The 13506-nt window shown below is 40.3% G+C and overlaps 1 protein-coding gene and 1 long non-coding RNA gene across 2 annotated transcripts; one reads left to right on the forward strand and one right to left on the reverse strand.

Moving 5' to 3' along the window:
* The first annotated feature begins 737 nt into the window (after nt 1-737).
* LOC122549536 lies at nt 738-5363 on the forward strand. Its single transcript, XR_006311559.1, has 3 exons — nt 738-834; nt 1693-1871; nt 5283-5363. It is a non-coding gene; the product is annotated as an uncharacterized LOC122549536 (long non-coding RNA).
* Nucleotides 5364-5398: 35 nt separating this feature from the next.
* On the reverse strand, nt 5399-10287 carry LOC122549535 (leucine-rich repeat-containing protein 30-like). The gene is made up of 2 exons (XM_043689388.1): nt 9958-10287; nt 5399-6584 (listed from the first exon to the last, which is right to left on the reverse strand). The coding sequence occupies exon 2, from the start codon at nt 6524-6526 to the stop codon at nt 5627-5629; it is 900 nt and encodes a 299-aa protein (XP_043545323.1). The 5' UTR covers nt 6527-6584; nt 9958-10287; the 3' UTR covers nt 5399-5626.
* Nucleotides 10288-13506: the final 3219 nt, after the last annotated feature.

Here is a 13506-nt window from a genome sequence, read left to right on the forward strand (position 1 = left end):
AAAGGGTCTGTTTCCATATTGTAAATCTCTGTGACTCTATGCCCAATATCATTTTGCTTTTCACTACCCATTCAGCATGTCACCTGCTCAAAGTGACTGTGAACGATCAGACAGCATCATTTATGAGGTGACTTTCATACAGGCAACTTCTTAATTTGCAATATTCTTCTTTAAAAATTGTCTTGAGTATGCGGACAAAACTAGAAAGAATGTATTTACAGACCGTCCCTCATTTCATTTCAAGAGTTAGGAGTCTGCAATATATTGAAAATCAGGCACGATAGGGGTGGTGAAGGATATTAGTGTATTGATAGGATTTTTAACAGGATTGTGGGCATTCTCTGATGCAAGTCCATAGCTGGCCAGCTTTATTCGATCTAGTTTCACAATTTGTCATGTACGATTTGAAGTTGCAACCTCTTGCTCATCTACTGCCATACCACAATCCCTCATCTACCACGCCATATCACTTACCAGTCATTCATGGCTCATTAGTTATAGGCGCTTGCCTTTACAAGATAGTTATTTTTTAAAATTAAATTAATGTGAAGTAGAATGCTCTGAAAAGTAGAATGGTGAGGTTATACTAATCAACTCAACTCTGAGACAGTCCCATTTGATCTAATAGTGGTGGGGTAGAAACTTAAGCAGAAGCCAATTTGGATAATTGGTAGTTCTAACACCTGTACACAGTGAGCATAAAATGAGGGCAGCTGCTTTTTGTCACACTGGGAGAGAAACTAAACAACGAACGCTATGTTGTGAAGAGAAGCATTTTCATCTGAGAAGAATAAAAATGAAGTTTTTTTGTGTTAGCAACCAGATAGGAGGCTGGTAAGTGTTATTTTTCTGTTTAAGAGGAAAAGGTTAGAACCAATTCTTTTACAGTTGCTTCAGTGAAGACACTGTACACATAGAGCTATTGATCAATGAACATGTGTGGCCAAACTTGCATTTCATACAGTTCTGGTATAACTAGCTTGCTCTTATGTTCCATACTTTGCACTGAGTAGCTAAACATTGCCAGTTCCCAAGGAGTTCTCTTTCTAGAAAATCTATAGTTTGTTTTCTTATATCAAGAGAAGGCATGCTTGCTGGTTCAAATCCCATTGTGTATCTGTCACAGAAATAATATCAGAGACAATCTGAAAAATGACCAATAATTTTAATCAATAGCTAATAATCAAATTTTAAGTTTCAAATTATATTTTGAAATATAAATAACTTGGAATGTTTTGTAGAATTACTTCCAAACTGTTTGGAGTCTCTCTGTTATTTGTGCAAATGACCTAATCATTACTTCACCATGATTGCTAAATGAGCTGTACATGATCCCTTGTGGCTCTCATAGTTTCTCCAGTGGAGAGCTGAGTTAACCAAACCCTGGTTCTGTGAGAATGGAGCAGCAGACATACAACTGCACCATTGCTGGGGAAGCCATTCAGAATTTGTCCATTCATTTCTACCTTTTTAATTCCTGCTGGAAATGGATGTGGAAGAAGAACAGAATTTTGCTCAGCTACCATGTTCCATAGAGTGAACTTGTTGCGTAACAATTTCTGTCAGAGCTCGCTTGTAAATAATGGTCAGTTGGGTGAGTTATCAGAGGACACCCAGCAGCTCTCTAATTATATGTCAGTGAGGTGTGAATGAGATAAAGTAGATAAAATAAACTGTATTTCTTTTCATTAGGAAGCCAACGTGAAAGGCTACTAGTGCAGGAAATCACTTTAGTCAAAAACAGCCAGCACGGACAGGATAATTTGGAGACATCAGTGTTGAGTCTGAAACTTCCGGGAAGGAGGAAATTATTTTTAGAAAAGTTTCTGAAGCTTTTTTGAAATTCAGAGAAAGAGTGAATTGGAGCCAAGGTGAGGTTTGGATCTTATTTTCTGAACTTTTGTTAAACAATTAATGTTGAAAGAGCAGAAGCATAAATGGGTAAAGAAGATATTGCTGGAATGCAAGCAAAAGCTTCTATAGATATATAAAAGGGAAGAGAGTATCTAAGGTGAGTGTTGGTTCCTTGAAAGATGAAACTGGAGAGTTAATAGTGGGGAGCACTGAAATGGCAGAGATGCTGAATTAATACTTAGCCTCGGTGGAAGGGGCAAGTCAGAGGCAATAGAAAGGGTAGAACTTAGAACAATCAACATCAATAGGGAAAAGGTACTCAGCAAACTATTTGGATTAAGAACAGACAAGGGCCTGATGGCCTACATCCTAGGGTAATAAAGGAATTTGCAGCGGAGATAGTAGATCCATTGTTTACAGTGTTCCAAAATTCCCTGGAAATGGGAAAGGTTCCTGTGGATTGGAAAATGGCAAATATATCCTTATTATATGCCTTATTCCAAAAGGGAGAGGCAAAATGGGGGAAATTACAGACCAGTTAGTTTAACATTTGTTGTTGGAAAAGAGTTAGAATCAATTATCAAGGAAGCAAGATCAGGAAAATCAAAATGCTATCCATCATGGTTAACATGGTTTTATGAAGAGCAAATCATGTTTGTCTAATTTGCTGGCATTTTTTTGAAGTAAAGTGGAGAATGGGGATCATGTGGATGTAATAAATCTGGACTTCCAGAAGGTGTTTGATAAGGTGCCGCACAAAGGGTTAATTCACAAGGTTGGATCATATGGGATGAGGGGTAATTTATTAGTCTGGATAGATGACGGGCTGATGGACATGACAGAGAGCCAGGATAAATGTCTTCTTCTTCTGGATGGCACGAAGTTACTGGTGGGGCATCATGGGGTTTGATCTTTGGATCCCAGCTATTTACAATCTACATTAATGACTGGGATCCAGGGATCGAAGGCTCTATAGTCAAATTTGCAGACAATGCAAAAATAGACAGGACGGTAAATTGCAATGAGAAAATAAGAACCTTTCAAATGGACCTAGGTAGGGTAGGAGAGAGGGCAAAATGTGGCAGATGGAGTTTAATGTGGATAAGTGTGAGGTCATGTATCTGAGTCGGAAAAATAGGAAGGCAACCTATTACCAAAATGGGGAGAGACTTCGGGCTGCTCCAGTACAGAGGGATCTGGGTGTCCTCATTCATGAGTCACAGAAAACTAGCATGCATGTACAGCAGATAATAAAGTAAGCGAATGGAATGTTAGCTTTTACAGCTAAAGGAATAGAACATAAAGGTAAGGAAGTATTATTGCAGCTATACAAGGCATTGGTGAGACCGCACCTGAAGTATTGTGCGTAGTTTTGGTCCCCTTATTTGAGGAAGGATGTTGTGGCATTGGAGGCAGTTCAGAGGAGGTTCACCAGATTGCTCCCAGAGATGAGGGGTTTGTCATATGAAGAAAGATTAAACAGTTTAGGCCTATACTCTCTGGACTTCAGGAAAACGAGGGGAGATCCAATTGAGGTATTCAAGATGATAAAACGTGTGGATAAAATAGACAGAGAGTAGATGCTTCCTCTTGTGGGGCAGTGTAGGATGAGAGCTCATAGTCTTAGGATAAGAGGTAGCAAATTTAAAACAGAGTTGAAGAGAAACCTCTTCCCTCAAAGTTGTGAATCTGTGGCATTCGCTACCCCAAAGTGTGGTGGATGCTGGGACAGTGAGTAAATTTAAGGAGGAGTTAGACAGAGTTTTAATTGGTAATGGGTGAAGGCTCATGGAGAGAAGGCAAGAAAATAGGAGTGAGGAGCACATTAGCCATGCTTGAATGGCGGAGAAGACTCGATGGACCAAATGGCCTATTTTTGCTCCTATATCTTATGACCTTATGACTATTCCAACAACATGATTTGCAATGTTCTGATTGAATGGATACCTGTAACTGAAACTTGTGGTGCTCACTTTTAAGTTTGTTTCATTCTTTTCTGTCCAAAATATTTGCGCACTCTTTTCATTTCTTTGCGATAAGAACACTTCTGTGAAAGAATGTTTAAATTTGCAGAGCTCTTTCTCCTACACCATTCTCAGGCTAACCATTTTTTTTCGCCATTAGTATATCCTCTGTCCACTTCCTCAAGCAGAGACTTACCTTCTTAATTGCCGCACATATCCTGTAATTCTCATCCCTTTTATTCATTCATGGAGTGTGGGTGTCATGTTTAGGCCAGTATTTATTGCCCGATCCTAATTTCCCAGAGGGCAGTTGAGAGTCAACCACATTGCTGTGGGTCTGGAGTCACATGTCAACTACACCAGGTAAGGATGGAAGTTTTCTTCCCCAAAGGATGTTAGTGAACCAGATGGTTTTTTTCTGACAATTGGCAATGGATGTATAGTAGTCATTAGGTTCTTAATTCCAGATGTTTATTGAATTCAAATTCCACCATCTGTCGTGGTGGAATTCGAACCCAGCTCCCCAGAACATTACCTGGGTCTCTGGATTAACAGTCCAGTGATAATACCAGACCAAGTAAGGACAGCAGATTCCTTCCACAAAGGCCTTTACTATTAATTCTGAGGGAAGGTCACCGAAACGTTAACTCTGATTTCTCTTCAGATGCTCCCAGACCTACTCAGCTTTCCAAGCAATTTTTGTTTTTATTTCTGATTTCCAGCATTCTTAGTTCTTTTTGTTTTTAATGAACAATTAGAGCTTGTTTTTACGACAAGCAAGAGTGGTTACATAGTTACCATTAGGCCAGATTTTTAGTTTCAGATTTTTTAATTGAATTTTAATTTTCCATGTCCCCAGAACATTAGCTAGTGCTCCAGATTACTAACTCTCCCGACATTACAACTCCACCACAGCTTTCTTTTCATACACTGCTCTGTAAATTCCTCCCAATATTTTTTTCCATATCTTTCTCACTAGTTGATCTATAGGCTCCATCCAATAGGGTAATAATACTTTTATTGTTTCTAATCTGTAATCAATTAGATTCTGTCCTTTGCTCCTCGAAAAATCTCCTTCCTTCATGATAAAGTTCTCCTTAATCAAGATTTGGAGGTGCTGGTGTTGGACTGGGTGGACAAAGTCAGAAGTCGCACGACACCAGGTTATCGTATGACAGGTTTATTTGAAATCACAAGCTTTCGAAGTTCTGCCCCTTCGTCAGGTGAAATGTCAAGTGGCTTCATCTGACAAAGAAGCAGCGCTCCGAAAGTGTGCGATTTCAAACAAACCTGTTGGACTAGAACCTGATGTTGTGTGACTTCTGACTTTGTCCTTATTCAATCCAGACATTTCTCCCTCCACCTTGGGAGAGATTTAAATGATACTTGGATCTCTCAAGACTGTGGCTATCCTTTAATGGCTAAAAGAAAATTGACACAAATTTGTGCTCAATGTTTTATCAGGTTGTAATACCAGGATAACAAATGAACAAGAGGAATGGTGGATACCAGTCACAAAAACAGTATCAACTGTTTCGAGAAAGTGTTCTTCAAAATGCAATACAACTTCACAAAATAAACAAGAGAAACCGTTTTGAATTTATTCTGAGCTTTTGAAAATACATCTAGGGTATATTTTCGAAGACATGGTTTGTTTTCATTCGCACAGTGGGTGATTTTGCATGACATACACAAGTTGTGACTCTGTATGTTTAAGTGTAGGAGCAAGCTAACAGATGCAAAATGAAAGCTTTACTCAAGACCCTCCAGGCCACAAAACATTCAGAAACTGAAAAAGAAACCAATTCTTATTTATTGTCCCTTTTGGGCTTCAAATAATCATAGAGGGGTTCCAGCCCCTCCTGTATGAGGTCTGGCAGTGGTTTTGCTAAGGGGTTGCATTTGACATGAAGGCCCTTATCGAGTGAATGACAGGCTACCCTTTCCAACTCCGTCAGCATGGGCAGGCTTGTCGGGAGATTTTCAATCTCATTATAGTTCACATTAAGGAGCATGAGTGGCCTCAACAGACAGATTGATTTCGGCAGGAACCTGAGCCTATTCTTCTCTGCAATAAATATCCTCATGTTTTCCAGTTGGCCAACGCTTTCAGAAATGCTTTCAATTTTGTTGCAGCCGATGTGCAAGAAGGTTAATCTCCTCATCCGGTAGACACAGGTGGGCAATTGCACAAATCGGTTGTTGCTCAAATTGAGCTTTTCCAGTTGCCTCAGGTCTTCGAAGCTCTCTGGGAGCGATGAAATCATATTGTAAGAGAGACTGAGAACCTGGAGTTTTTTGCAGCGGCTCAGTTCTTGCGGAACTTCTCTGAGACAATTCCAGTCGGCAAACAGGACCTTCAGTTTCCTCAAAGACCCGATTTCTTTTGGCAAAGCAGCCAACTGGTTTCCCAGCAAATTTAGAATAACCAGATTCTGAAGGTTCTCAACACTGGGACTAATGCTCAGAAGAAAATTATGTGACACGTTTAGTTTCTCTACCTCCGTTACCTGCCATGTAATTTTAGGGATTTCTGTCATTTCCATCATTGCTAACCCCAGGGAGTTGTGGCCATAAACAGTCTTCAGCTGACTCCTCAACTCAGCAACCAAAAGTGCTTCGTCCTCTTCTGAAGGTACTGCTTTTTGCCTTTTGATTGATTTCCTTAGCTCTTCTTTTGAAACCTCCTTTGACACACAAATTCCCATCCTTTAATGCCCAGCCTGTGATATATTTTCTGCCAAGGTCTAATTTAGAATTGTTGACCTAAAGACATAAAATTTGCAGTAGTCAATATTATAGACATTATACAAAACCAACAAACTCAATAAGACTAATTGGTGGTCAACATACATACCATTTATGTTACATAAGTTGAATTGTAAACTTATTGCAACCTAGTTAAAAATCGCACAACACCAGGTTATAGTCCAACAGGTTTAATTGGAAGCACTAACTTTCGGAACACTGTTCCTTCATCAGGTGGTTGCTTATTTTGTGTCAAGCACGTGCCACAATAGGAAAGTTGGGAATAACGGTGTTGCTATCTTTTGGAATTGTTCATGGTATTGTGGAAGGATCTGCCAGTCACACATACCTACATTACAAGATGTACCAGCTTTCAGATTGATTCACCGAGAATGAGAGCCCATGTTGCAGAACCCAGTATTGAACATCATTATGCCAAATTCCGTACATTTCATAAATGCCCTGACTGCTGAAGTCCACGCATTTGGCTCACAGTATTTTGTTATTTATTCAAGGGAATGTAGCCACCTCATTGATTGCCCATTCCTAGTTGCTCTGGTGGGGACTCCTGCAGGCTGTGGTGTATACAGAACCCATGGTGGTTATTGGAAGGATTTTGACTGAGCCACAGGGAAGGAGTGTAATATAGTTCTATGTCAGGATGGTGAGTGGGTTGGGGGGGGATCTTGCAGGCAGGTGGTGGTGGTGTTTCCATATATCTACTGCCCTTGTCCTTCTACAGGGTAAAGAACACAGGGTTGGAAGGTCAATTCAAAGGAGCCTGGATGAGTTGCTGCAATGCATCTTGTAGGTGTCACACATTGCTGTCAACGTGTATCAGTGGTGAAGGGAGGGCATGTTGAAGGCAATCAAGCAGATTGCTTTGTCCTGGATGGTATCAAGCTTCTGCAGTTTTGATGGAGAGGTGCTTATCCAGGCAAATGGAGAGTATTCCACTGCACATCCACATGTGAGTTCTGGATGGTGGACATACATTGGGAGGCAGGAGGTGAACCACTCACCCAGAATTCTGAGCTTCTGACAATTGTTATCTAGCTGGTCCAGTTAAGTTTCAGTTCCAGTTTCTCGAGTGTGCACTACTTAAAGAAAGAGCTGAGGAAACTGGGAAGACTCAAGATCACAGCTTTCAGGAAAAGGTTTTCATTTGTTCATGGATTGTGCCTGCTACAGATAAGACCAGCATTTATTGTGCATTCTTAATTACTTATGACGAGCCTTCTTCATGTAATTATAGTTATAGTGCTGTTAGGAGAGAAGTTCCAAGTCTTGGCCCAGTGACAGTGTAGGAACGATAACATATTCCCAAAAATGTGCAGGTTAGGTGAATTGGCCATGCTAAATTGCCTGTAGTGTTAGGTGCAAGGGTAAATGTAAGGGAATGGTCTGGGTGGGTTGCGCTTCGGCGGGTCGGTGTGGACTTGTTGGGCCGAAGGGCCTGTTTCCACACTGTAAGTAATCTAAGTAATCAAGATTGACTTGGAGCAGAACTCGCTGGAGTGGTATTCCGAGGTACCTTTTTCCTTTCCTTTGCTCGGTGTTAGAGACCACAAGTTTGGAAGCTGCTGTCGAAGGAGCCTTGGTGAGTTGTAGTGCATCTTGGAGATGGAACACACTATTGCTGCTTTATGTCAGTGTTGGAGGGAGTGAGTGTTGAAGATTCAAAGCATTTGTATCCATCCTAATGTCTGATGCCCAATCATCCAGTCAGTATGTTTTACCTGAATTCTCAACATTGTTTTTACCTAAATGTAAGTATATTAAAACAATGACTGCAGATGCTGGAAACCAGAGCCTAGATTAGAGTGGTGCTGGAAGAGCACAGCAGTTCAGGCAGCATCCAAGGAGCAGTAAAATCGTTTAACCTAGCAGAGATTTTAAATGAGTGGAATTGCACTGTTACCTTCCTGATGGCACAAGGCAAGGAAAAAATCTACTTGGTGCTTTATTTTATTTTTACACTTTCTTCCTGAAATTAGTTAAGTGGACTTTAAAAGGCAGTGCAGTCTCAACCCAAAAATACAAATAACAGATAAAATTAGATGCTAATCCATGGAAACTACCTTGAGCATTGACTGCATTGTGTGCCTATATAGTTCTCCTGATAATTAGCTAATTATGGCTTCATTTAGCTGCTCAAGAATGATCTCTTGACTACCCATAAGCAATGCCACAAGGCAGTATTTTCACTCTGTGTATAATTCATACCTACACACTTACTTTTATGGTGATCAAAGCATTGATAAGTTAGCTGATCTCTGAGTGCTGGTCATGATATAAGTCAGAGGCTCAGCAATGGAGCTGTTTCTGTTAAAGCTATTGTTAACTAATAGAATGAGCTTGACTAAGTTTGTATTAAAGTATATTGACTCCTCTGACCATTATTGTCCATTATTATACATATACATATAAGACCCACTCCTTTACACAGGAATCTGCTCAATTCTTTCCAGTTTTAAGGTTAAGAATGCATAGCAGAGATCACATGTAAAATATATCAGTTGAAGTTAAATTTCAGAAGGAGGGACTTGATTGCAATTTTGAATATTGCAGTTCTGGTTAAAATCCACTGGAGGGATGGGTCAGATAAAGGAAAAAGCCTAATCCACCACTTTTCTTCGAGCAAAAAAAAACATTAATTCCAAAAAAGTCTTAATCTGATGGGAGAAGGAAGTTTTGTGATATACAATGGGAAGAGATGTTTGAATGTGTTACCCGACATGTGGTATTTACTGTATTTTGGTACCAACTTGTATATAACAAGACCTCTTTGGCAATCTTGTGAAGGATGCCCCACTTGGGAGTCTTCACTGAAATTCCAGCAGAAAAACCCCACTTACCACAGTAAGTGGTGTCATAGCAATGGAGAGGGAGCAATTCAGCAAAGTGCACAACGTTACTTTGCTTATGGGAAGTCTATATATTGTCCGCACACGACAGAAAGGATAGGGGAAAGACCCAACTCAAACTTGAATATTACCTAATTGTAAAAAAATGCTATCAGTTTTCCGAAGGCTATGGCAGTAAGAAAATAGAATGGCATAAAATAATCTGGAATCTTAGCTATTCATGCATCACACGGGAGCCATTTTTAATCTCCTTACTTTAGTTTTATTACTTCACTTCCAAAAGCTTTAGTAAAATGCTTACATGCACACCACGATTCTAACAGATGTGTGTGTGTGTGTGTGTATATATATAGAGCGAGAGAGTTTAAAATGTTTAACACTGTGTCAAGTACAGAACTCCATCAAATCACAATTCAGTTGTGTCCACTCTACAAATATTTAATAATCACCAACACTGGAGTTGCTCAAAGCAGAATTCAAATTAGGATAAAAATGAGTTGCAATATTATTTTTTAAATACTTACGATGAATAAATTCAAGTCCTCTAGTTGAACTCCGTCTCATAGACAGCACTTTTGTAAGTGTGGATGAGGTTAGTTTAAGTGAGACCAAGTTTTAGAATGCAGCTGCTTCTGTCACTTGGCTTCATGGAAGAGTGGTAAACCTGCTGGTATACAAATAGATCGCTCATATTACTCTGGTGGAGAAGGATTTTAAACAGGAGTCTGAATCCCATGTTCAGTAACGTAAAACAATCTTTATTCCTACGTGTGGTAGAGGCCAGAGACTGCCCTGAGTCTGACTTTTCACATGGGGCCCAGTTGCTGTCTAAATTAAATTTCAGATTGGAGGTCAGTGACACTCTACCTTTCCCAGTAAAGTGCAGGATATTTATACATACTGTGTTACCATGTTTACATGCAACATTGACATCAGTGTTTGCCACATCCCCTCTGACCTAAACATCCAATCCTGTGTATACACAATCAATGATGGGCAACTCCATGGTCCACCTTATGTCCTCTCACCATCTTGTGATGTTTGCCAGATCCCCAATCACCTATGATTATTAACCACATTCTAACACCAATTGTTATGTGCCTTCCTAGAATTCTGCCAGCAGCAATGTATACTTGCTTACTACTATTGACTTTTCACACACAGTCATGCAATTCATACCCTTTGCTGACCTTTGTACAGAAGATTAAAAAGGGATGTTTATTTCTACCAATTATTATAATATTTGTAACATCAGCTCTAATGTCAAGTTACTTATAAAGTTATACATAGCATTAGATTTAACTATGATTCTGTGACAAAACTAACTATTATGGGAACAGCTTCTCTCTTCTCTGACTTGCAAAGCAGTTCTTGAGGTCATAGTGACCCTAGTTCAAAACTGTTTCTGCCCCCACCCCCCAACCTTGCTGTATTATTTGTCTCTTGGTTCTATTCCAAGGTTACCTTGTTTATACCTTTTTTTTTATTGTTCTCATCTTGATGACGGAGGTATTAACTGCCTTCAGAAATTTAATTCTCCGATATTAAACTTCTATCCTTGTGTGAATATGTGTCTACTCTAATATGGAATTATAATTATTTAAAAAGCTTCATCGGATGCTGCCTGACCTGCTGTGCTGTTCCAGCAATAAAGTTTCAACTCTATTCCAAGGTTACCTTGTTTATACCTTTATTGTTCTCATCTTGATGACGGAGGTATTAACTGCCTTCAGAAATTTAATTTTCCGATATTAAACTTCTATCCTTGTGTGAATATGTGTCTACTCTAATATGGAATTATAATTATTTAAAAAGCTTCATCCCAGGTAGGTCAAACTTTCTCTTTTAAGTTCGTATAAAGTCTGAAATCTCTGATCAGATGGTTTCCATCTCCGTTGCCTTATCAGAGTCTTACTCTAGTCACATCTTACTCCTACTCAGAGACATTTTGTTGTCTTGCTGTGAAGGTTTGAGTCAAATGAAATGCAGCATCAGCTAAAATGTCCTTGCAATGTCTGTGTTAGTTGAAAAGATAACCCCTAATAGCCATTATTTCATACTCCGTCAGGGCAGCTCTGATGAAGAGTCATCCAGACTGGAAATGTTAGCTTGCTTTCTCTCCATGGATGCTACCTGGCCCGTTGTGATTTCCAGCGTTTTCTTTTTATTTTCAGTTCACCTTGACATCATTGTCTTATATGCTGACTTGGGCTTGAAGGTTGCTTTGCAATGTGGAATGATGCTGACAGTACGGTTCAATTCCTGCACCATTTCAGGTTACCATTAAGGACTCTCCTTCTCAACCTCTCTGCTCACCTCCGCCAAGGTGACCCTCAGATTCACACACCAGCAATTGTCTCTCCAATAAGAAAGCAGCCCTATGAACTGGTGCCTTTACTTTAACACGAAATAATGTGACAATGCGTGTGTCGTCTCTTCACTTTCCTCTGTCCTATCTGATACATGCTTCTTTAATACATTTCACTGCTACAGAATTTCAGAGTATCATATTTTGACAGCACAGGACCAATCACAGAAATAAAGCTAATAGGAGCATGCGTAGACCATTCAGCCCACTGCTGTATTCAGGAAGACCACAACTGATCTACATTTCCTGGAAAATTGATGTTTCGGGCAAAAACCCTTCACCAGGAATCCTGAAAAATCGATTTTCCTGCTCCTTGGAAGCTGCCTGACCTGCTGTGCTTTTCCAGCACCACTCTAATCTAGACTCTGATTTCGAGCATCTGCAGTCCTCACTTTTGCCTGATCTACATTTCGACCTACTCCTGATAACCAATGACTCCTTTGTTAGTTATAAATCTATTTATCCCTGCCTTTAACATAATCGGTGACCTGATGTCTACGGCTATCTGGGAGGACAGAGTCCCAAAGTCTCACTATCCTTATTCTTCTTGCCAAAGTGGTCAAGTTCATATGTTCCCACATTGTACATCCCCTGACAATTTGCTTTGCCATTTCGCTTAACCTAACCTTATATCCTTGTCACAATTTATTTTCTTGCCAATATTTGTATCACCAGTAATTCTAGCAACCATGCATTTGGGCCATTCATTTATATAAATTCGAAACAATTCCGGCTCCAACAACCATCCCTGTGGTACTTGACTTGTTCCATCCTGTCAACCTGAAAATGACCCAGTTATGCCCAAACTATGCTCCCCATAAGCCATTTCTTCTCTCTTCTAATACTCTATCCATGCGAAAATGCTACCCTGTACACCATGAACCTTTTATTGTGCATCAGCCTTTGATGTGGCACCTTGTCAAATGCCTTCTGGAAACTTGTGGGCAGCACGGTGGCACAGTGGTTAGCACTGCTGCCTCACAGCGCCAGAGACCCGGGTTCAATTCCCGCCTCAGGCGACTGACTGTGTGGAGTTTGCACGTTCTCCCCGTGTCTGCGTGGGTTTCCTCTGGGTGCTCCGGTTTCCTCCCACAGTCCAAAAATGTGCAGGTCAGGTGAATTGGCCATGCTAAATTGCCCGTAGTGTTAGGTAAGGGGTACATGTAGGGGTATGGGTGGATTGCGCTTTGGCGGGTCGGTGTGGACTTGTTGGGCCGAAGGGCCTGTTTCCACACTCTAATGTAATCTAATCTAATCTTAAGAGCACTTCATCCACAGGTTTGTCATTATCCACAATGCTCGTTACTTCCCCAAAGAACTCTGACAAGTTCATCAAACATGAGCTCCCTTTCACAAAACTGTGCTGATTCTGCCTCATTGTACTATGGTGTTTTAAGAGCCTTGCGAGAACATCCTTAATAGATGCCAACTTTCTTCCCTGTGACAGATGTCTGATTAGTTTAGTTTCTTGCTCTCTGTTCCCCTCTTCTCTTGAATTATAAGATCCACACTTCCAACCAAACATTCTTTTTACCATAAAGATAAGTGGGAGGAATGATTTTGGGACTTGGGAGTGCCTATGGGACCTGCCCATTTTATGATATGGCACTCTTTACTGAAGTGTCATGGTGACCTTAATGACTAGGAGTTCACCGAAGGGCCTGTTTCACACTGTAGGGAGTCTAATCCACTGTAGGCCTGATGT

Source organism: Chiloscyllium plagiosum, chromosome 4 (genome assembly GCF_004010195.1).
Source record: "Chiloscyllium plagiosum isolate BGI_BamShark_2017 chromosome 4, ASM401019v2, whole genome shotgun sequence".
In the NCBI taxonomy this organism is placed as follows: Eukaryota; Metazoa; Chordata; class Chondrichthyes; order Orectolobiformes; family Hemiscylliidae; genus Chiloscyllium; species Chiloscyllium plagiosum.